This window comes from Equus asinus, chromosome 23 (assembly GCF_041296235.1).
Source record: "Equus asinus isolate D_3611 breed Donkey chromosome 23, EquAss-T2T_v2, whole genome shotgun sequence".
In the NCBI taxonomy this organism is placed as follows: Eukaryota; Metazoa; Chordata; class Mammalia; order Perissodactyla; family Equidae; genus Equus; species Equus asinus.
Genome location: NC_091812.1, coordinates 27,839,063 through 27,862,406, shown reverse-complemented (window position 1 = coordinate 27,862,406; position 23,344 = coordinate 27,839,063). Strand labels below are relative to the sequence as shown.

The window sequence follows — 23,344 nt, the reverse complement described above, 5'->3', positions numbered from 1 at the left end:
TGATGGCCTCACACTTTGAGCCTTGCTATAAAACTTCACACTTAATGAGGCCTTAAAAACAGAATTATTTCATTAGTATATAACTAGTTGAAAGTGTTACTGAACACTTATTGTGGCTGGTGGAAAGTAATAAATATCTGGATTTCTTTTCCTGAAAACTGTCTTCACACAGTGGTATCTTAAGCTGGAAACTAGGTATTGGCATCCTTACAAAGAGATAGTATTGTTTGATCAGCACCTATAGTTGTAGAGACATTCAGGAAAGTCAGAGTCTATGATTCCTGGCATCTGAGTGATATGGCACATAAACAAAGATCTACAGATAATTCAGTACCCCAAGGGTGCTCACGGAAATAACCAGATCAAAATTCATATGGCTAACGTCTCACCAAATGTTCCTCCCATCTTCTCTTACTCACCCTTGCTTCTCTTAATCACCCTTGCTAAAAATTGTTTGGAACTCACATCATAATCTATCTATTTATGTGCATATTAATTCACTTAGTTTATAGATTTGTTTAAATATTACAACAAATTTGGCTCTAATCAATAAAGAAATACTACAAGGTACAAAAGAAAGCATAGCATTTCTGCAGAAGAAATGAAGCTCTTCTGATCATGTAAGTGTAAAAAATAGTATTATGTGGGTCTCAACCATGTTTAGTAGCTGTGGATGATGTAATAAAGGTTTACCTGTTCTGGATGACGTCATAAAGTTTGTTTATAACAGACTTGTCGACACAAACACGTTCTGCAATGTTATCAAGAGGTGGAACAAGCAGAGTAAGCCACTTACTTGTAAATTTTTAAATCTACAAGTATTCATTTTTAAGCTGTGTCCTCAACTGCTGAGACATTATTCCTCCCCTATTTCCTCAGTGTCCTTTGAACTATTATAGGAGGAGATGAGAAAGAAACTAAAAGGAGAATGAAACATTTTTGATCACAGGAGAAAGATAATTTGAACGTGATAATAATGACTGAAGACAGCAGAAAGAAGAGCTTGTAGAATGAGGTGGAGAACAAAATATTGACCCCTGAAGTCTGTGCTAAAAGTGATTTTTTCTAAGAATTTTGTATATCACGCCTGTCATAAACATTCAGCTTCATTGTGCAATGAAGACAGATGACAAGAATTTGCTGCTCCAACAACCGAAAAAAAAGCAACTTCACTATGTCCTTGGAATCTGGTTTCTTTGGTTTCAGATGTGTAGTGGAAAACTTGTGCCTGCAAGGGCTGGGGGCAGTTGTTTATATAACTAATTGGACATCTACATAAATATGAACATCGGGGCAGATCCTTCTATTCTCATCTGTTCTAAAGCCAGAGCTTGCTCTACAGTTAAGAGGCGTGCAGACTTGAGAGAGATACACAGTTAAGCTGTCCTATGCTGACTCTATTACATAAGCTCCAAGGTTATGAGGCTTTCTCCATTTTGTTTCCAAATGTTAGGAGGGAGAAACATGTTTTAAGAATCACTTATCAGGGAAGAAAAATGCTTGGGAAGGTTTTCGGTTGGGGAGAAATTTGTAGATCAGAGGATGATGGGAGATGTCAAGAAAAGATTGAAGCCAGAGAGACTGGTGAAGAAATATCCTAAGGAAAGATTAAGAGCATTAGATGGAGAGTTGACAACGGCCAGGAAGAGAGGTTCCTTTCTCAGATACAGAAGACGAGCGAAAAGTCAAGAAGACAGAGAGGAATTTTGACACTGAGAAAAAGGATGCTGGGGAAACTCAGTATCTGATCAGAAAATTAGGTAGAATGGGTGGAACTTAGGTCTTGGGAAGGTTGGGCCTAGCCTAAGTGAAGAATGCAAGAGGAAACTAGACAGATGCATGAAAGGATGACCAAGCAGCCTAGGGCGCCACCTGGGGTGAGGTAGACTCATAGGAGGGCATAAGGAGATTGTGTTTGGAGGGCGTATTTGAAATCTTGGCGATGAGGCAATTCCTAGTGATGACTATATCCAAGATGGCATTTTGTGGGTGGGAATAGAGGCCATTATAGTTGAGCAGATGAAGGCCAAGGTATCAGTGCCACCTACTGGCCTATGGTAGCCAATGAGGAGGCACACAAGAGATACAGAGAATTTAAAAGGTACATAGTAGTATCTGAATAACCCTCGCTTGCCCTAGCCATGTATCATCTGTACTCACAAAGGAGATCTGAGTGTGGACATGGTATAACTCTCGGAACCATCTAAATAGCTGAGCAAGGTGTATTTAGTTTAAAATCCTATCCTTGCATTGATTCTAATACATCACGGAGACTGAGGTGGATGGATATCAGGAGTTGGGAGAACCAAACCACTGCGTCAGTTCCTATAGGCACAGATGCCAAGGCAAGGTAATAGTCTTTGCTTCTAGGTCTACCAGAGTCCTGTGTATGTCCTCGCATTTCTGTTTTAAACTTTAATCTAGACTGTCTGAGGAAGTCAAAGGCACCCCGCAGCATTTCAATTACAACTATCACTTTATAAATCACCTTCTCAAAAATCTTTGAGAACCCAAGAGTAGGGCGTTTTTAATTTGTATATCTCTACATCTTACCTTGTACCTGGTACGTAGATGTTCAAAAAATATCCATGGAATGAGTGAATGAATAAGTTGTGCTCTCTAGCATCCTACATTTCTCTGGAATACCCTTTCTTTGAGTTTAGAAGTTTCTGTGAGCCTCCCCCATTCCTGTTCCACTCAGCGCACATCTTTTTGAAAGATACATAGCTATCATCTTCCTACCAGGTCTTCCCTGGATCTTCTGCTCTTTATCTTGCTGGTGCCTGGACTGACAATCATACTGCTCAACTGGCTGTGCCTCCTATGGCAAAAGTGGAAGACATTACAGCAAGGGCAATAATTAAGAGGCAGAATGGGAGAGCTCGAATAAATAAAAAGAAGTCTGCATAAATATGATGCCTATATTGAGTGAGACAATCCCAACCTAAAATCAGCACTCCTACTAGACAGAAGTCTCAGCTTTTCTCTGCCTTGGCACTGCTGATGGCCAAGAATGCAACTAATTTCTAACATCTTTGTGTGAATTAGTAAATGGCGCCCCCTACAGAGTCAGAGGCAGCTAACACCAGAGTGCATGGCTTGGTGAGATGAACACGGGATGATTTCTGCCTCCACTTGACCATCTGGGCTGCATCTTGTGCAGGAACAACTTGCACATTTGCATTCTTTGCCCCTGCTGGTTACTCACTCTTTTGAGCCTAGGGCTGCTGGGAGTCGCTCCTGAGCTAAGAACCACAATCTTATTCTAAAAGTTACTTATCAGATTCCTGGTCCACACTCTACCTTGGCAACAATTGGAAGACGCGGAAGAGCAGAGTCTAGGATGTGTGGGGTGTGCCACTGTTAGATATGCGCATTGCTCTAACATGTACTTTCCCCCTTTAGTTAACAAAACTAATAGAATAACTCTACATACATGAAAGGCTTTTTCTGCTATGTAAGGACAAACTCTAGCTGCCTCTTCATTTTCATTTTTGTGGTTTACTGCTAGCAAGTGGAAGATTTACAAATATAAGGTTGACCTTATTCAACTGTACTTGTTCAGTAAACTATGGGAAAAGCCAGAGGGGTGGACTTCCTCCATTTCTCACCAATCAAGTCTATGCTTCCAGGGCTTTTTTCCGTACAACTACAATAAATCAGGCAGTGAATCTTAGACCTCAGTAAGACCGCTTGATTAAACCATGGGCGAGTAACTGCTACCTTACCACTGTGGCTGGATCTCAGATTGACAATGTTGAGACATGCTTTCAGGGCTGTGAAAGTTAGGTGTGGGGTAGGGGGCAGGTGAAGGCTGTGACTCTGCTGAAATCTGAAACTATATTTTCTGAGCAGTTTCCAAACCAAACAAAATAGCTGTTTGTATGAAACTGAAGAAACTTGTCAGTTTCTTCTAAGACAAAGGGAGGAGAGGATGAGTGTAATGTGAGTAGTGGGTTGAATTCCATGAGTAGGGACCCATCATTGGATTATCACCTTCAATGAGGTTGGCCTCTCTCCATCACCTTTGCTGTTGGAGTAACTTCTTAAATGTTCACAAGAAGTTTGCGAAGCTGGACTAACTTCTGTGGAAAAGTCTCATATGTGTTTTTCCTTGGGAAAGATAAACTTTCCAATTAAATGAAGAATTCTCTGGCTATCTTTTCATTGTTACTCTTTCATGGGGAGATGCAGCTCACGTTTGTCAAATGTCAGCCAAGCTTCAACCACTCTTGACTAGTAACCACCATCCCCCAGAGTGGTGGGACAAGATCTGGGTGGGTCCTGCTTTTTGTTTGACTTGAACCAAGGCTATACCTGGGGTCTCTGAGGGCCAAGAGCCCGCAGCCTTTAACAGGAAAGTCAGTAGGAGCTTAGGAAAGGGGCCCTGTGGGAAGCTCTCCTTGGCGTCTTTCTACTTATAAAATCTGTAGCACATGTTGACTAAATCATATAATTATGTCATTGCCTCACAACTTTTTGAGGTTCCAACTTCTGGGACCCCTGGGAGAGGAGTAGTTGTTATTATAAGGTCAGGATTCAAGACTGGCAACTGAAGCCATTCAAGGTCTCTTCTCTCCGTGTTGTCTCCATTCCTTTTAAGCAGCCACAGAGAGATCTGGCTGCTTTCAGACTGACAGCGCAGGCAGCATTGCCATGTAGAAATGAGATAAACAGCTATATTTTGTTCCCTAGGAGAATACATTGACGAGCATGGCCACTGCCAGATCTGTGACGCCTCCTGTGCCAAGTGCTGGGGGCCAACCCAGGAAGACTGCACTGGCTGCCCTGTCACAAGGTGAGTGGCCTCTCAGTATCTCCTGGGGTTGGGAGCTCATGGGTTGCAGGATGGAGAGAGGAGGTGCTTACCGCCTTAGAGGCACCCCTTGGGTCTGCAGGAAAAAGAATCAAACTTCTTCCTGAGACACAGAAACCCTCCATGGTGTGGCCACAACCCAGCTCTGTAGCATTTTCTCTCCATGATGTCCAGTACCCGCTGCAAGAATCAGTTCCCAAGACACTAGAAAGGCTTTCTCATCTATGAAGACGGTAGCGACTTTGATGGCTGGAATCTCATCCCTTTCTGCACACACATCCCTCAACCGTCATCTCCATCTGCTGACAAAATAGTTACTCATATTTCCAGAGTTAGTTCAAGGGTGAACTGTTCTATGAAGGCATTTTGACCTCTTCCCAGTGGAATTAACCTTCCCTCTTCGTGTTCCCCTGTGTTCTATATAAACTTCCATAGGAGCACCTGTGACATTGTAAGATGTTCATTTACAAATCTCTCTTTGTTACGCTGTAAGCCCGCTGAAGTACTCATCTTTGTATCTCCATTACCTATCCCAGTACTAGGAAAATAGTAGGCACTCAATAAATGTTTGATAGCTGAATGAATGAGGGAATAGCAAGTATCCGAATGGGGTGAGCATCTCTGCTAATATACCAGGAATTTCTAATGATGAGAGTTGGGAACGTGATGTATTTTCAGTCAACATTCCTCTGATTCTAGCAGTTAGTGTTTGTTGGCTGACAGTGTTTGAATGAATGGCCTCGTCACTGCTCTGCTAAATACATGGGAAGCAGGGTCTCCCCCCAGACCAGTATGACACGGCTGCTCCAGTGGCGGGTCAATCTCTAGGATGGTTGTTCCCTTTGCCTTGCACAAGTCATTTCATCTAATTCTTCCTCAGGACTGTAATATCCTGAGAAGGAATTTGTCTCTTTATTCCTCCACGGTGATCAACACATAGTAATAATTCAACAAATGTGTGTTTTATTGAACTTGATAAGGTCTGTGATCAATATCAGGGGCTTGGCTTTCCAAATGGCTCCCTCAGAAAGAGAAAGAAAGAAGGAAGGAAGAAAAGACACAAATGAACAGTCTTAAAAATTGTCAATGCTAACTGTGATAACATTTTCCAAGCATCTCTTTAAGATATCTATGCCTTTATTTATTTATTTACTTGGTGAGGAAGAATGGCCTTGAGCTAACATCTGTTGCCAATCTTCTTCTATTTTGTCTGTGGGACACTGCCACAGCACGGCTTAATGAGTAGGCATCAGGTCGTCTTGATGAGATGGCATAATGTGTAGGGCTGTGCCGAGGATCCGAACCCACAAACCCCAGGCTGCTGAAGCAGATTGCATGTAAATTTAACCTCTATGCCACTGAGCTGGGCCCAATATCTGTGCCTTTAAATATTGAATTTGTTTTAAAGCAGCTTCAGAGCATGCTATTAGAAACAGAGAGCATTCCAAAAGTGGATTCTGTTTCTCCTCTAACACCTCACCATAACAACAATCAAATCCCTTTGTGTGTTTGGATATCTTTGAATTAAGGGAATATCTTAGCATTTGTTTAATAAGGCAACTAGCATCATTCAATGGACATTGCAGAAGTGAGAAAAATATTTTACTCAGCAGGCTCAGCAGAAGTGAGAAAAATATTTTACTACCATAAATGGCCATTTAAAAGAATTTAAGCCCATTGGTACAGGATCAGAGGTACACTTTCTGGGCTATTTAGGTAGTTTAACTTGTTTAAGTAGTCCTTTAGATTTTGAAGAAAGAAAAGCATATATGTGGATCTCGAACCAGAGTGTCCTCCTAAGGAAATCTTGTTGCCCAAGAATAATTTTCTTCTCATCTTCCTGAGCACTCCACTTCTTTCCCCATCTCTCTTCCCTGATTATCTGCATTTTCCTGGAACAGGGCCGAGAAAATGAGGAGAAAGAAACTATTTTGAAAGATGGTGATGTTGACTTATTAGTTCTTGAAAGGGCAGCAAAGTCTTTTCCTTAGTATTTTCTTCAGTGGAATTGGATCCATTCAAGACAGTGTTGAGCACCTGCTTGATGTCAGGTCTGAGTTAGGTGCAAGGTCCAGGAATTCTTACAGGTGACTCAGGAGGGCAAAGTCAAGGGATGGTGAAGCACTCAGGGACAAGCATAGTGGGGCGGCTTTAACACCCTAGACCTGAAGCAAAAGCTTCAACCGTAGAAGCAGGGATGCCTGACAGAAACTGGAGCGGTAGGAGACACAGCCCCTCCAGAACCGTGGAAGGAGGAAGCAGAGTTGTGGCTCTCGGAGAAATAAATACCCCAGCATCTCTCTCCTCCCTCCCTCAGATCTCCTGCTGGTGTTTCCCCTTGTCTGAAACTAACTAGAGGCCAACGGGAAACACAACTTACAAATGAGCAAAGTGAGCTTGGAGCTACAGTCCCAAGTGAGCACAGCTCAAGGACCCAGCACGACAGAGAATGGTGGAAATGGATCTGGGGCAGAGTAAGGGGTGAGGGGAGACAGATAATAACCAGGAGAGTGGGTCTCCCTGAGTTTCTTCCTATTCTTAAACTTTCGGATATCTCTAGTCTTGGTAGAATAAAGATCACCCCTAAAGGAGTTTCTACCTGGGAGAGGAATGTTAACATTTAACTTATAGGTTTGTCTCAAAACAATATTGGAGAGCAGTAAATTAGTGGAGATACAGCTGAAATAAGAGTAGCTATGTGTTGATAACTGTTGAAATTGAGTGACGAATACATGGGGATGGTCTTGTATATATGTTTAAATTTTTCCATCATAAAATAAAAAAAAAATTTACCCTGAAATTGTTGTAAAAGAAGTCAAAATTTTAAAAGCCCTCTCTTCATCTTCCAGTTTTCCTTGTATATTTGCATACACCCTTGGGTTTAGCTCCTTAAAGATGATTGAAAACTTGGAAGAAGCATGTGCCCCCTTTGCCACAGCTAACCCGTATACTCTGCAATGCTGCGGTCCTCATAACTTCCCGATTCAGTCCTAAAGGAGTTACAGACTCAACGACCTAATTAAAAACTTTTAAAATGTCCCTCTGTTCTGACCCACCCTCAAATGTTTTATTTGATCTGTTTTGATGAATTCAGGAAAAAAGACTTTTTGCCAGATTTCATTCTGTTACAACATTAAAGTACCAAGAAATTACATTAAGTGGCCTTGTGATGACTTTAGGTGGGCCAAACCAACCACCAGCACAAAGTACCAGCTAACCCTGACGTGCCATCTCTTCCAGTCCAGCTCACATCACACACAGCCTGGGGCTCCTGGAATATTCAGCGCCAATGTCAAGAAAAGCACCTCTGCCCAGCTCTTTAGCACTTGCTTCTGCCACTTTCTTCCTTTTCATGAGCCCCGTTGGAGGCGGAATGGTTCACTGCTTATGAAAATGCCAAGAGCACGGGTGCCTTGAGGAGAGAAGTGCTTCTCCTGTAGAGATTAGCTTGCCCGAGTGTCTCAGAAATCCACAAATTGGAAGACAGGTGGTCCCAGAGATGGCTTGAGTCATCTTTAAAGAAAATTTTCATCAGTCCCCTGGAGCCCAGAGCAAGGGATCTATCCTCTTCCAGTAGGGAAGGTTTGTTAGCGTTCGTGGAAATCCATGCCACTCGAAGTGGTACTTTTCTTCAAGTTCCTTGGCAATTTTTCTTGAGGCGGATGGAAGGGGGTGAAGGGGATAATATTATTCAGTGCCTTCACTTAAGCTTGACTGGTTTCCCTATCTTTTGATCTTTAGAAAGAATCATGTTCTTACGAAAACTGGGTATGTCACCCAGGTTTTCCTTAGTGTAGAAGTGAAGGGAGGTGTTTAAATAAAGCACACTTATGTGCTTGTACTTCTTTAAAATCAGGCACTCAAGTAAGAAAGGCGGCCCCTTCGCTACATAAACATGGCGGTATTACAAAATCTGTTTCACCCTGACACACCCCCAATTTCTGGATGGTTTTAAATGGTTCCCATCCTTGAGGGTATTAGATCGCCTTTCTCAAGAGAAATAATTTCCCTCTAAACCAATCTGTCATCTATTTCTATAAATAACAAAATGATGCTGTACTTTCCATTCCTTTCCGACTGAATTTAGTAAGAAAACGAACCCTCACAAGTAAACATGCCCCATTCTCCTTTTCAGCAGAGCTACGAGGAGCTTCCTTGTTTAAAAGCCTCAGAAAGCTCTTACGCAGTTTTTCTTAAAGAGGCTTTTGTTTTGTTTTTGTTTTTTTAACTAGCCACATCCCAATTATTCCTTGAAAAGTCTTCTAGCTCAGAAACCAGAGCCAGGGTGGGGCCGGGATATTCCCTGTTGGCATTAGCGCCATCAGCGAAAAGTCTGGGCTGGACGCAAAGTCATCTCATTATCCGCCGTGGCGCAGGGATCTGTTTTGACGTGGACAACCAGATGCGCGTGTGTCTCATTAGGGCTGGGACTCCATGCTCTGCAGTGGGCCAAAGGGATTGTTTGCTCCAGGAGTGCTGGGTGTGGTGACCAGAACCTGAGGGGCTGAGATTCCAAGAAGAGGTGGCCTTTTGTCTTGTGTTGTTGGCTTTAACCCCATTCTGTTTCCAGCAGATGCAAACGACATAGACTTTCAGGGTGGGAAGGAGATGGAAGACCTAAGCAACACACCCTTCAAGATGCCTTGCCCCCACCCCAATTTCGTCCAAACCTGGAATTAAGATGCCTTTCCCCAGTTTAGGGCTGGCCCCAGCTATGGAAACAGTGGGATTTAGACAAGCCAGTGCCACGCCAGGAGCAAGCTATGCAAAGCCCACACCTGCCTTCCATGTGATGTCGGGCCTGAGTGGAGAGAGGTGGGAGAGAGAGAAGGAAGCCCTGCCTTTGTCTGCAGGCCTCAGCTCTCCCAGGCCAGGATGCCGGCAGTATGCCCTTGGGGGCACGTGTGTACTACATGCTCAATTAACTTCAGAACTGATACAATAACTACTATTCTAAAGAAGACACCAATTTGGCACCACCTGCATTACTTAGGAATAATTTCACGAATTCCACAGTAATCTAGACTGTCAGCGAACAGAAGGTGGAACAGCGGTTCTCAAAGTGTGTTCTCTAGATCAACAGCATGAGCATCACCCAGGAATTTGTCAAAAATCCAAATTCTCAGCTCTTTTCCCCCAAGACCCACTGAATTAGGAATTGTGGGGGTGCAGCCCCCCAGCTCACTTCATCTATTCACATTACCTGTCTGACTCTTGCACTTGGCAAAGAGTTTGTATTTTTCTGAGCAAAGTTCTTGGATACAATTTACTTAGTCTCATTTGCTCTTGGGGTTAGTTTGCAAGGGAAAAAAAAGAAGCAAAACTATGAAAATATTAACAATGGCATTATGATAGATATTGTATGTGTATAAAATCAAAAGTTTTAGAAGCCCAAATGCTAATTTATCTGGAGTGTCCTTGTAGTTGATTGCAAACATGGTCAGAAAAGAGAGACTGTGGTACATCAGGAAACGCTTGCAAAAATGACGCTCAAAATCAGAGTTCACTGATTACTTGCCACACGCACAGGCCAAGTTTATAAGTAGCACCTAAACTACTTCAAGAGCCCTTGGAGTCGACATTTCCCTTGTGAAGTATGGGTATGCTGACAACTAAAAGAAGGGTATTTTCTCCAAGGCCCCTGGATTCAAAAGCCCATTCGGGGGCTGACCCAGTGGCATAGTGATTAAGTTCATGCACTCAGCTTCGGCAGCCCAGGGTTCACAGGTTCAGATCCTGGGTGCACACCTACACACCACTCATCAAGCCATGCAGTGGTGGCATCCCATGTACAAAATAGAGGAAGATCGGCACAGATGTTAGCTCATGACAATCTTCCTCAAGCAAAAAGAGGAAGATTGGCACAGATGTTAGCTCAGGGACAATCTTCCTCAAGCAAAAAGAGGAAGATTGGCAACAGATGTTAGCTCAGGGCCATTCTTCCTCACCAAAAAAAAAAAAAAAAAAAAAAAGCCCATTCAGTGTCTTAAAAGGTCAAGACCTCCATCTGACCATTGGCTGGGTTTGGCTGGGGCCTACAATATGGACTTAATCCCTGCAGGCACCAGTTAGCTTGTTTGGAAGCAGAATCAAGACTGCATCCCCAGCCAGTTACTGGCAGGCCTGCTGTTGGGTCCAAACCTCAGGCAAGGATGGGTATGTGACTAATATTCCACTCGTTCTACGATGATCAGTCCCAGACATTCCCCTTGTTTCTGGAACAATGAAACCAAGTCTGTGCAGCAAAACACGAACACCACATGTTCTATACTTAAGATTATTCCAGAAAGTCACCCTTACAAACTCTAAAAGTCTGCTTTTCCTCTAGGATTTTTGATGATGGCCGCTGCATTTTGAACTGTCCCCCAGGCAAATTTGAATTTAAGAGCCAATGCCATCCATGCCACTACACCTGCCGAGAATGCCGAGGAAACAAGCCTTCCAACTGCACCTCCTGTGGAGTCGGTGAGGGAGTCTGCTGCTCGCTGGTCCTTCCTTGTTCAAACCTGTTTTCCCGCTGAAGCGTATTTTGTTTGACTCAGAAGCTTCATCTCTGGGGATGAGGGGTTGAGATTAGACAGCTGTCCATTAGAGAGTGTGTACAACCTTGACGTTTCTGCCTGTTGTCAGGATGCAAGTTCACGTTATTGTGGACACAGACTCGCTGCCCCCGAGGAGATGCAGAGAAGCTAAGAGATGTCTGTCTAGAGAAAGAGAAAGAAAGGGTGGGCAAACATGATGCAGACACAAAGTAGACAGTAAAGCTAAGACTGGTTGAGGTAAAAGTGAAAAGCCAGGAAATTAAGGCAGACTCGTTCAGTCTTTAAGAGAAATATCGTAATAGAGTCTGTGACAGTGTCTCCTCAGCCCTGAGCTATGCCATTTAGAAGTTGTCAGAGCCCAGTGGGAACAACGTAATAGTTTCAAAACACAAATATGACCTTTTCTGTCCTAGTGTTAACAACTCTAAAAGTTTCTGCTGTCATTGCATTATATTCCGTGATCTCAAAGGTCCTCTGTGGTCTGACCTTTGACTCCTCTCCAGCATCCCTTCACATGCCTGTCCTCCACTTTGACTTCATGTGGGACAGATTCACATTTTATTTGAACTACGTGATATTTTTAAAATTTGAACCAAACTTACAAATTGGAAAATTTCAAATAAAACCTGAGTTTTCTGTTTCTCTTGAAAACTTGGAAGATCTGGCAACACTGGGCCTACATTCTCCAAATGGTTGAATGGAGACCAGAGGAGGCTGCTCTCCATTTCTCCATAGTCCCCACCACTCCCAGTTGTCTCACAGATCCTGAGGCTGTTAGTTACCATGGCCGTGATGCTTACATGGTTTTTCTGGTGGGAGAGAATTATTTATCTTTATTCTTTCTTATAAAACCAAAAAAGTGAAGAACAAATTGAGAGTGTCATGCATTTGCAGAAAAATGGGAGATAACACATTTCTTTGCATAAATTAAAAGTTTCTTATGTAAACAAAGTATATCTATGTCAAATATCTCTAGCCTGTTCATTCTGTTCCTTTCCTTATCTGTAAGATGATGATGATGATTGCCTCCTCTTAGGATTATTATGAAAGTTAAATGAGATAAAATAATAAAGCACTTAGAACAGGACTGGGCACATAGGAAGCACTCTTAACTATTCTTCTTATTATCGCTGTTACTACTGTTATTGCTTGTACCTGCTTGCTCCTGTGGGCATTTGAATAATAAACCAGTCACTTCACCTCTTTCTGTCTCTCCCTGTTTGTAAAAAAAGGGAGCATAGACAACGCAGCATCCAAAATCTCTTTCACATTTAGAACACACTACATCTTCATCCATAGTACGAAATTAAGGAATAGCTTGAATGCTAAACAAATGTCTGAAATGTTCTAGGCATCCCACAGCCAGTTGGACCAATCCACACATAAAATGTTTTGATAATTCTTCTGTATTTTCTGTTGGAAAGTATGTGTTTAATCCATTATCTTCACAAAAATTTATTGTGCCCCTTCCATGTACAAGTTACTATACATAGTTGGCATGGAAAATGCAATAAATGATAGCATGATACTTGCTTCAAGGAGTTTGCAGTCTGAAGGAGGGGTGTGTCCTCATGTTATAAAACAAGAAAATATTAAAGACCAAATGGATGGCAGGAATCCAGCTGCAGGTCAGAGAAGAAACATCACTTTCAGCTGTAGTGAGCAGAGGAGGCTTCCTGGAGAGGGTGTCATTGAGAAGCTCTGATTAGCAGGGTCTCTCCTATTAAGAGCACGATGTCCTAGTTTATGTATTAGCACAGCTATAATACATGCGACAGGGCTAAAGAAACTGGAGGATTGAATGGATGTAGTTCCACATCAACAGACTTTAATAAAAGGCTGGGAATCCTCTGGAAAAGACTAGGGAGTCCCTTCTACACCCGTAAGCCTCTTCCATCAGTTTGTAGAAATGTTGCCCCTTGCTTAATTGTCATTTTGTTAAGATTTAGGTATGAATTCTTTTGGAAATGCAGCTCTCCAATAATGTTGGTGAAGATTCGCTCTAAATTCTCTTCCAGATTTATCCTCTACCAAAGCTAAATTTTACCAATCACATAACACTACAGTAAGCAAAAGGGTGAAGTAAGCTTCAAATTTACTTTCAGAGTCCCTCAGCCTTTCTTTCTTTCATCCCTTCCAGCAATCCTTTTCCCCTCATGCCTTCCACCCTCATCCTTCCTTTCCTCCTGCAGACATCTGAGGTCTTCACATTGGTCTGCCTTCTCTTCTAACAAAAGCAGCTGCCAAGAAATTCTCTGAAAATGGTTAATTACTCTTCACTATAAATGAAATCCAACCTGAACCTCTTTTGGAGTTCTTTACATTTTAACTCTTGTCTCATATTATCACATAGAAGAGTTGGCACCTAATAAAAATATCAGCCCTTCTTCTACTAGAACCAGCTTCTCCTTCAGATCATTACAATAATTTAAATTTCCGAAATCTGGGCAAGTAGTCAAAAACTTATGCATGGTATTTAAATCAATGGGGTGTCCAAATTATCAGCCAAAACTGAGTGAGCTGCCATACTCCTCAGGCTATTAGGATATGACCAAATCTTGGTGTAATCCTGGATTAAATCTGTAGGAAAAGTGGGCCATAGTCAAGGCATATAAACGACCTCCTTTTGCAGGGTTGGTGTATTTTAAAGACCAAGACCCTTCAAATTTCTGTCCTTCAAATCCAAATTATAATACCTAAAGGGGTCCAACTAATAAAGCCATAGCTGAACGATAAAAATGGATTGGAGAATACTTCGTCTGATATCTGAACCCATCATTATTAATTTTTAAGATTGTTGATCCAGTTGGACATGTTGGAAAAGTAAGAACATTGCCAAATATTAATTCACTCGCTCGCAGAAAGTCATTCATTCACTCACCAAATATGTACTTAGAACTCACTATAGGCCAAGCTGCCCCCAGCCTCTGCAGCCTGAGTTGATGTCATGTAAAGGTGTGACTGCTGGATGGAGGAGGGGGGAAGCTTCTCCCTGCTCTCCCTCAGATCTTCCTACCTACGGCTGAGAAGATTGCCCTCTGAAAGACAGGATCCTTTCTGAATGAGTCTTGGTGCAAATGAGTTTGTCTAGGGTTCCATAAAGTGCCTGAGAAGAACACAACTTGGAAGGTTGATCCTCTGTGGGTTTCTGAGACTCCAGGTTCCACCGAATCAGGGTTTTGTGCTCCACAACATTGACCTACAGCTGTAAAACCCCCAAATGCACATTACATCCTTCCAACACTCTCCTTCCCTTAGAGCATAATGCTCTTTTAAGTCAAGCTTGGAGACAGCAGACACTGTTCCTCCCACCTCTATGGAAGCCCTCTTTATTTTCTCTGTCCCATGGAACCAGCAGACTTCCAGCATGAAATCACAAACAGAAAAGAGGTAGCTTCAGAGCCATAATCCAAGGGTGTGCTCTTTAAGTTATATTTGAACTAGGGCTTTAATTAAATAAGAAACATTAGGTTAGACCATTTGAGAGCACCAAGTTTATGGGCAAAAAAAATAGTCAAATGTTGGCAATTTCATGGGGTTCGATCTAATATTATACTGACTTTCAGTTTCTACACTTGAAACATGGGGTTAGTACTATCTTTATCCACAAATTCAGCAGCCTTATATCTTGAAGTTCAGTGGTTCTGGATCTTCATGTGGTAGGTCACGTGCTGAGTGAACACTGGACCCCAGTCATTTCGGGTAACACAGATCGGCTGCTCTTCAGAGGCAGGGGCACCTGAGAGACCTGAAGAAGATGTATACCCTAAACACAGCTGGCACGAACAAAATCTCCAGCAGGGTGGGGGTCGGAGACCTCTAGGTGCATCTATTTTAATCCTGTTTATATACATGTGTATATATATATATATTTGTAACTGATCATAATCCTTTTTCATTATTTGTGATAGTTTGTAATTGATTAGCATTTTCCATTCCTTCCAGGAACAAATTCCCATAGTCTCCCACGGCGGGGTACCGCTGATTCTTTCCTCGTAGAGTCCAATGTTGACAGAGGCTCAGGAACTTTCAGGAGTCAGAGAGGTGTGCTTGGTCTCACGCTTCAGTAGGCTGTCGTTATAGGAATTGGCAGCTGTGCCAATTAGATGGTTACACAAGCGAGCGATTTTGATAACAGAATTCAAAATCATTCTAAAAGATAGCGCTGTCATAAAAACGTGTCTATTAGCAATCATTTGTTTATTCTCATGGGATCTCTGTAGCCCCTAAGTCTGCTAGCTTCCACAGACATGGAAAGGAGCCCTTGGGAAAGTTCCCCACATTCTGACTTGAGTTGTCCACAAAGCGTGGTAGGTGTTTTTGCAGTGACATCCCAGATAGTAGTTGCTATTCACTTATATACAAAATATTGGAAAATGATTTCCTACAAGCAAAACTTTTCAACTACAAGTATAAAGATATTGTACTTTTCATTAAATCCATTCTTATGCTCCTGGTCCCCTTGGAGACAAAGCACTCGGTTATATCTTTTTAAAATAAAACATCTGAGGTTATATTAGCTTCATGGTTAATGTGGTACATTTTCCCTCTTTTGCTTGCCCCTCTGTGTGTTCAGATAAGCATGGCCAGGAGCGCTTCCTGTACCAGGGGGAGTGTTGGGAGAGCTGCCCAGCGGGCCACTACCCTGCCAAGGGGCATGCCTGCCTGCCTTGCCCAGACAACTGTGAGCTTTGCCACAGCGCACACATCTGCACACAATGCGTGAGCGGCTACTTCATGGTGCCCACCAACCACACCTGCCAGAAGGTAGAGTGTGGACCAGGTAAGGCTGCTCTGGGGCCACTGCCCTGTACCAGGAGGCGGCATGAGGAGCTGTACCCCTGGATGTCCCGGAGACTGGAATTGCCTTTCTGGCTTTAATGTCGGCATCTGGGGATGACTTTGTGTGACTCTATATGTCAAGTGGGGACAGTGAAAGCTGCCCCTCTTTCTTCCCCCACACAGCTTTTCTTGGGGTTCCCCCAGACACAATCCAAGGACACAGGGATGCAGCTAATCACATAGAAAGTGATCTTGAGTGCAGGGTTTGTGGGCAGGGTATAGTGGAGAGAAAATTACATTAGAATCCAAAAGTCCTGGTCAACAATTTTCTCTTTCCGAATTACTAGTATGAGACCCTGAGCAAAATTAATCTAATTTCTTCATGCCTTCGTTTCTTCATTTGTGAAAGGGAGAGTATAGCACCAAGATGGTTTCTGTGAGAAGCCACTTAAAATCAGCCTTCCTAAAGCTACTTGGAAATATTAAAATGTTCTGTGAATCACATGTGTTATTGTTATTGCCCAGTTCCTTATCTTATATGGGAAGAGGAAGATTAAAAAACAGCACTTACAGCTTTTGTTATCTCCCATATAAGAATCTTGCAGACTTTTTCTACTCTGTATCAGAATTATGCCTGGTCTGGTGCTGAAGAGAGCTCCCAGATGTTTCTAGAGTAATTAATACATTCATTCCTTTTTCTTCTTAATGTCTAATAATGTATTGTAGGATTTAAAACTTTTTAAAAAAGTGTTTAAGAGGACTGATAAAAAGAGACAGAGCTTCATCATTTATATACCCAAGTCCGTATTCCAAGAAGCAGAATTTATTTAATAAATAAAATCTACCAGCTTGACTTCAAAAGTAGTTGCATGGCAGAGTCCAACTTTGTTCTATTTGTACCCAATCAAACTGATTCAATCTATTAAATTAATAGAAGGAGATAAAAACATGCGTGATATGTATATTCTCAAGGATAGTTTTGGGTTTCATAATTCCTCTATGATTTGCCTGAAAATAAGCTATGCACCCACATATATTCATAGCAATTCATGTGTCTCCACTCAGTTAAAATTAATTGTGTTTTCCACTCCTCTCACTATATAGGTGAAGTCCAAGACCCAGACTATGAAGAATGCGTGCCTTGTGAAGAAGGATGCCTGGGGTGCAGCTTGGGTATGTCATCTTCCTTTATTACTCAAAAACTTGAAATAGCTGTATCCTTTTCCGCACATCCTCATGCTGTCACTGCTTCAGTAGGAACTTTTGTCATTGTTGTCACCATCAGTGTCATCATCAACATCCATTAAGTAGGCTCACTCCTATTCAAACAAGGTCACAGTGAGAGACTGTCCCTTTTGAGACAATGGATAGGTCACTTGACCCAGTGAAACTCAAGTTTAGGAAAGGACATCTTTTCCTCTGGCTGTTAGCTAGTTGGCAGGGGATACCTATAGCAACATGTTTCAGGGTGCCTGGGACTCAGCCTCTCCTTAGCTTCTCAAGGTGACAAATTTGAAGATGATCAATGGTGAGAGAGAAATAAACTCAAGCAAAGAAATGTCTAATTACACTAACTCAGTATGTGAAACACAAAAGCTTGTCAGGAGATTGGGAACTTTTCTTTGCAAAAATGATCTATTGCTTGGAAACTAAAACAGTCATTTGAGAAGGAAGCAATATGGTGATAGTACAGTTTGAAATCCCTATCAAACAATGAAAAGCACGTGTCAGTCTTGCATGTAATTCTCTAAATCAAACCATTGGCTCTTCCTTTCTTCCCTTCTCACACTTATGGTTCTCCTGTGGAGGGGGTGAGAGGGACAGTCTGTAGCACACAGCACCATTGGATTGGACATTAAATGAAAACTAGGGAGGCCACCAAGTTCCCAGAATGTAGGTTAATGTAAATTTCGGCTGGATATTCAAAATAATTAGCACTTGGGTCTGTGGATCTTTGGAAGGAAACTAACCTAAATTAAAGATGGATGGAATAATTTCTCTTCATGGAGTTTTCCTGAAGCCCTGTGGTTGGTTAATTCATGCTTCTAAAACTTTAATGTGCACACAAATCGTATTGGGGATTTATTAAAATGCAGATTCTGATTCATGGGTCTAGGGTGGGGACTGAGAATTTGCATTTCTAACAAGCTGCCAACAAAGCCAATGTTTCAGGAAACACTCATGAAATTGCAAGGGGTTAGACTGTGCCAGGGCTAATTGAACATTTTATTGACTTTACTTAATGGATTTCCTTAATTCTTAAATATTGTACATGAATTATAATTTATCTGAGGGTTGTCACCATCTCTCTCTGTCTTAAATGGAAAAGATATATTTTCTACAATGTCTGTAACTACAAAATAGAGTTTTTAGGAGCTTGAATACCATTCCCCCATTGTCCTCCACTATGAATTGAGGCATATATTACCGGAAAATAAAACATAATAATGAAGTTGCACTTAAGAAACAGGTAACATTTGGAGTCAGAGATTTGAGGATAAAATTGCTAATTTTCTGGGAAGCAAAAATAGACCTAAACAGAAGTAATAAAAGCACTAAAATTTAAAAGATAGGCAAATTCCAGTGTCTCTCGTGAAGCAATAGGAGGTGTTCTTTCTAGCAGGGAACAAGGATCAATGTTTTCACTCTCTTGATTTCCCTTTTTGCCCATTTCAGACCACACTTGCCCATTAGGTTTCACATCTCAGCTAATTTTTGTGCTCTCCTTTTGCACTTTTGTTATTGTGGGTTGTATGTCCATGCTAGCATCTTTGTGCATCACGGAGATGTGTGTGTGTGTGTGTGTCTGTCTGTCTGTCTGTCTGTCCGTCTGTAAAACCTTAAACCTGAGATTTTGGCCTTCAGGTTTAAAGAGATGTAGGAATGTGTGTGGACTCATTGAGGATCAGTGAGGATCTTGGCATGGAGGTGGGAACGCTGACAACCATGATCACTAGGGATCTGCACTGTGCCCACCTTTCCCTTAGCTGACCTGGCTGAAGATGAGACAGAGGTGTAACCACTGGAAAGTGAATTCCATAGCAGACCCTGGCCATCTGGGGACTCAAAATCCAAAAGAAGCAACTTGCAAAATGAGAGAAATTAGAAAGTTTGGTTCACTTTACAAAGTGCCATTGAAATATTTAGTTCATTCACTCCTTTAAGAAACTTCATCTTCAGTGCGTTGAGCACTCACCATGGCACTGAGAATTCATAGTTGATGTGGCTGTGGAGCCTGTTGCAAGGCCCTCTCTGGCTGTCACAAGTGATGCACCTAGAATCAAATCTTTTACAAGGTGACCTGCCAGAGTAGAGAGAGGTACAAAGTTCAGTGGGATCACAGAAGAGGGTGACTAGAACATCCTAAATGGTGCTAATTTTTAACTTTAAATTCTAAACTTCCTGTTAATTTATAAAATCTCTGTATGTTGGACTTGTGTATTTTTGGATTGCGTTGGCTGAACTCAATTATGCTCTTATTTCTGAAGCCTTTCTTGTTCTTTCCAGTAGAATTAATTCTCTCTTTTCTTGTTTCCCCTTGTTTTTTCTCGTTTCTCCTCATTTGTAGGCCAACAATAATACTTTATACAACTGGTTTGTGTAATATTTGGTGCATACACATCTTTCTGCCTAGACACTAAACTACTTGAGAAAAGCTCTATGACTTGTACACGCTGCTCCCACAAGAACTGGCAGCATGCCTAGGATATAATAAACCTACAATAAAGGTAGTAATGTTTGTTGAATTGAATTTGAGAATTGCCCAAATTCAGAGCAGAGATGCATGGCTCAGGATACACAGGGATTTATATATGATGTTGTGTCGAATCAAACTTTGTTTACGGGCCAAGAAGAAGGGAAAGAAATCGTATGGTACAGAAACAAATGATCTTTTTGTGGAATATTAGAACTGTAAGTGAGATTTGAAGAGGAAGTCGTTTATTAAATTTCATAATTTTAATAAGATACGAATACAAATTTTTAAAAATATAAATAATTTACCATAGATTTTCATGAGAGTCTTCTTGTGACAAGGGACATCATCCTTTGGAGAGCACTCCACTTCATTCCATTTAAATAACATAGATTCATCTGTGAACCAGAGCTGGATGATCTCTTGAGGAGTCAGGAAAAGTGCGATCAGTCACTCTGAGACATTTTCTCTACACTATGTAATAATTAGTTGTTGGGAATAGTGGGATTTCTTTCTGTTTTTTATTCCTTTCCAGATATTTAGTGTAACTATAGATTAAGATCTTTTACACCCAATAAAGAAGAACTCAAATTCCCAATTGACTCTGATTTCATCTAGCTCCTGGGTCCAGCTATTTGTTATTCTAAGGAAAGATGACCAGAAAGAGGACAAAAAAGAAACACATGACCAAAAAGTGGCTGTTTTATCATGAGGAACATATTGAATTTGACATTCTAGGAGGAAACAGTGGTGTTTTTATTATAGGGTGTTAGATTTCTCTTCTTTTTTTTGTTGAGGTATAATTGGCATATAACATTATGTTAGTTTCAAGTGTACAACATAATGATTCAATATTTGTATATATTGCAAAATGTTCACCACAATAAGTCTAGTTAATATCCACCACCTCACCTAGTTACAAAATTATTTTCTTGTGATGAGAATCTTATGATCTACTCTCTTAGCAATTTTCAAATATGCAGCACAGTATTATTAATTATAGCCATCATTATATTATATCCTGTAAATTATATCCCCAGGACTTATTTATTTTATAACTGGAAGTTTGTGATTTTTAACTCCCTTCACCTATTTTACCCACGCCCCATCTCCCACTTCTGGCAACCGCCAATTTGTTCTCTCTTATATTTCTCTTCTTTATTAGTCTGAAAAAAAACCAGATAGCATTTTATATAATACTGTTTTGTTCCAAGAGCATTTGATGCCAAATTCTTTGTCTTTCTAACCAGTATCTTGAATGGAAATTTAACTAAGATAAATCGAAGTGTTCTAAGGTATATTTCTTCGTTAATTAAGGGGATAAATAAATGGAGTCATTTTTACCTAATGTTTTGAGGCACTTTTTTTCTTCTGTTTTAATTTATGGAATGCAGTAATAAGCGTGACTCCTGACTACAGCAAAGATTTGGAGCACATACTTACCTCACTGTTGACTTAATGATTGATTTTGATAAAATTGCAGAAGATCTCTTTACTTCCTTATCTTATCAGTAAAATAGAGGTTAATGTGCCTTTATCTTGGCTCAGAAGTGGGTGATGAAAATCCATTAATATTTGCTCATTAAAATGGTGATCATCCCTACTCTTGGGGAAAAATATACACAAATTTAAAATTTTTAAATACTTGCCATAAAAGAAAAAGCCCATAAAGATTAAGTGTCAAATAAGAGGACAAACATTTGTACCAAAAGAATTCAGTAAAGGAGGGAACCCCTGGACACTGAAGTGGAGAAGGAAGGCTTCCAAAAAGATGGGACTTGAGATGAATCTTGGAGTTTGCATGGAATTTAGATGGACAAGAGGGCGGGGCTGCACTCTGGAGGGACTTTCAACCCGGACATTAGCAAGAAGAAAGGTCAGAAAGACTTTCTGCCATGGGTTTTAGGGCACTGAATATACCAATTTTGCAGAAGGAATAAGTAAATCTAAGAGAATGGGCGGACAGAAGTTTAGAGAGGTGGTTGAAAACCATATCTTGAATTTTGGACTAATGAGTTTAAAAGTATCCTATGGCTAAGGTGGAATAATTGAAGGTTCTTTAAAATAAAGAGAGAATGTCTTGAAGAAGTGTTTTTTTGTTTTTTTAAAGATTTTATTTTTTCCTTTTTCTCCCCAAAGCCCCCCAGTACATAGTTGTATATTCTTCGTTGTGGGTCCTTCTAGTTGTGGCATATGGAACGCTGCCTCAGCGTGGTTTGATGAGCAGTGCCATGTCCGCGCCCAGGATTCGAACCAACAAAACACCGGGCCGCCTGCAGCGGAGCGTGCGAACTTAACCACTTGGCCACAGGGCCAGCCCCTTGAAGAAGTGTTTTAAGAAGACTAATATGGTAACTGTGTTAACTGTGTTCAGGGTAATTGAAAGGAAGAGAGGCAGTAGGCAGAGAAACCAGCTAGAAGACTATTTCAGAAAACTAGGTATGAAGTAACAGGAGCCTGATCTAAGGTAACAGCCAGGAAATTATAAAGAAAGAGCTAGGTTTTAAAAATCCCATGAAACAAATGTCCTGAAGCATAAGAAAAGATGTTTAACTTTGCTCACTGTATGGGAAATGCAAATTAAAACTACCATGACATATCATTTCTCACCTATCAGATTGGTAAAAATTCAAAAGCTTACAACACACTGTACAGGCAAGGCTGTAGGAAAACAAACACTCTTATTTATTACTGGTGGGAAGACAAAATGGTACAACGACTGTTGAAGGAAATTTGGCAGTACATAACACAATTGCATATGCATTTATCCTTTGACTCTACAACATCTCTTCTAGAAATTTATCCTGATGATAAACATCCACAAATTCAAAACAGCATTCACAGTGTTATTCACTATAGCATTATCTGTGGTATTAAACTATTTGAAACATCCTAAATGTTCATTCATGGAAGACTAGTTGAATAAAGCAACATACACATACACAATGGAGTACTATGCAGTCATTAAAAAGAGCAAAGAAGATCTATGTGAACTGATAATAATTTCATGATGTACTGTTAAGTAGAAGGCAAGGTGCTAAAACATGTACATAGTATGCTACTTTTTGGGTAAGAAAAGATGTTGAAATAAAATATACATGTGTGCGTATGTACATGTTTTACTTATTTTTGAATAAGAAACACAGAAAGGATAAACCAGAAACTAATGAAAATGGTTACCTATAATGAAAGAGGTAAAGGAGATGGGAGTGAGACCTCTCCAGGTCTATCTTTTTACAAAGTTTTGATCTGAACCATATAAGAGGTTACAAACTCATAACAAATGACACAGTAATTAGTGAGATTGGGCCAATTCCAGTGGGAACTGTCCAATTTGGAACAATTTGAGCATCAAAAAATATTGATCATAAAGAATTATAATTCAACTAATAAAAATAATCCATACATCAATAGTGATATTTAAAGAAGGGAGAAAAAAAGAGAGAGGGGAAATAGAATAAATGGAAAAGCTCTTCTTTACAGAAAATTTTCAGCTGGTATATATACAAG

General features: G+C 40.8%; 1 protein-coding gene across 4 annotated transcripts in view; it reads left to right on the top strand.

Annotated features, from left to right (window-relative positions):
* PCSK5 (proprotein convertase subtilisin/kexin type 5) overlaps positions 1 to 23,344 on the top strand; it is a 444,775-nt gene that overhangs the window by 325,506 nt on the left and 95,925 nt on the right. For 2 of the 4 annotated variants that reach the window (XM_070495324.1, XM_044767585.2), the window contains exons 21-24: positions 4,696 to 4,798; positions 11,145 to 11,281; positions 15,935 to 16,141; positions 17,245 to 17,313. In XM_070495324.1, coding sequence (XP_070351425.1) covers positions 4,696 to 4,798; positions 11,145 to 11,281; positions 15,935 to 16,141; positions 17,245 to 17,313 — 516 coding nt within the window. Of the gene's footprint in view, positions 1 to 4,695; positions 4,799 to 11,144; positions 11,282 to 15,934; positions 16,142 to 17,244; positions 17,314 to 19,708; positions 20,107 to 21,973; positions 22,947 to 23,344 lie in introns of those variants that run through there. The other 2 variants (XM_070495325.1, XM_070495326.1) reach the window with 2 other exon arrangements.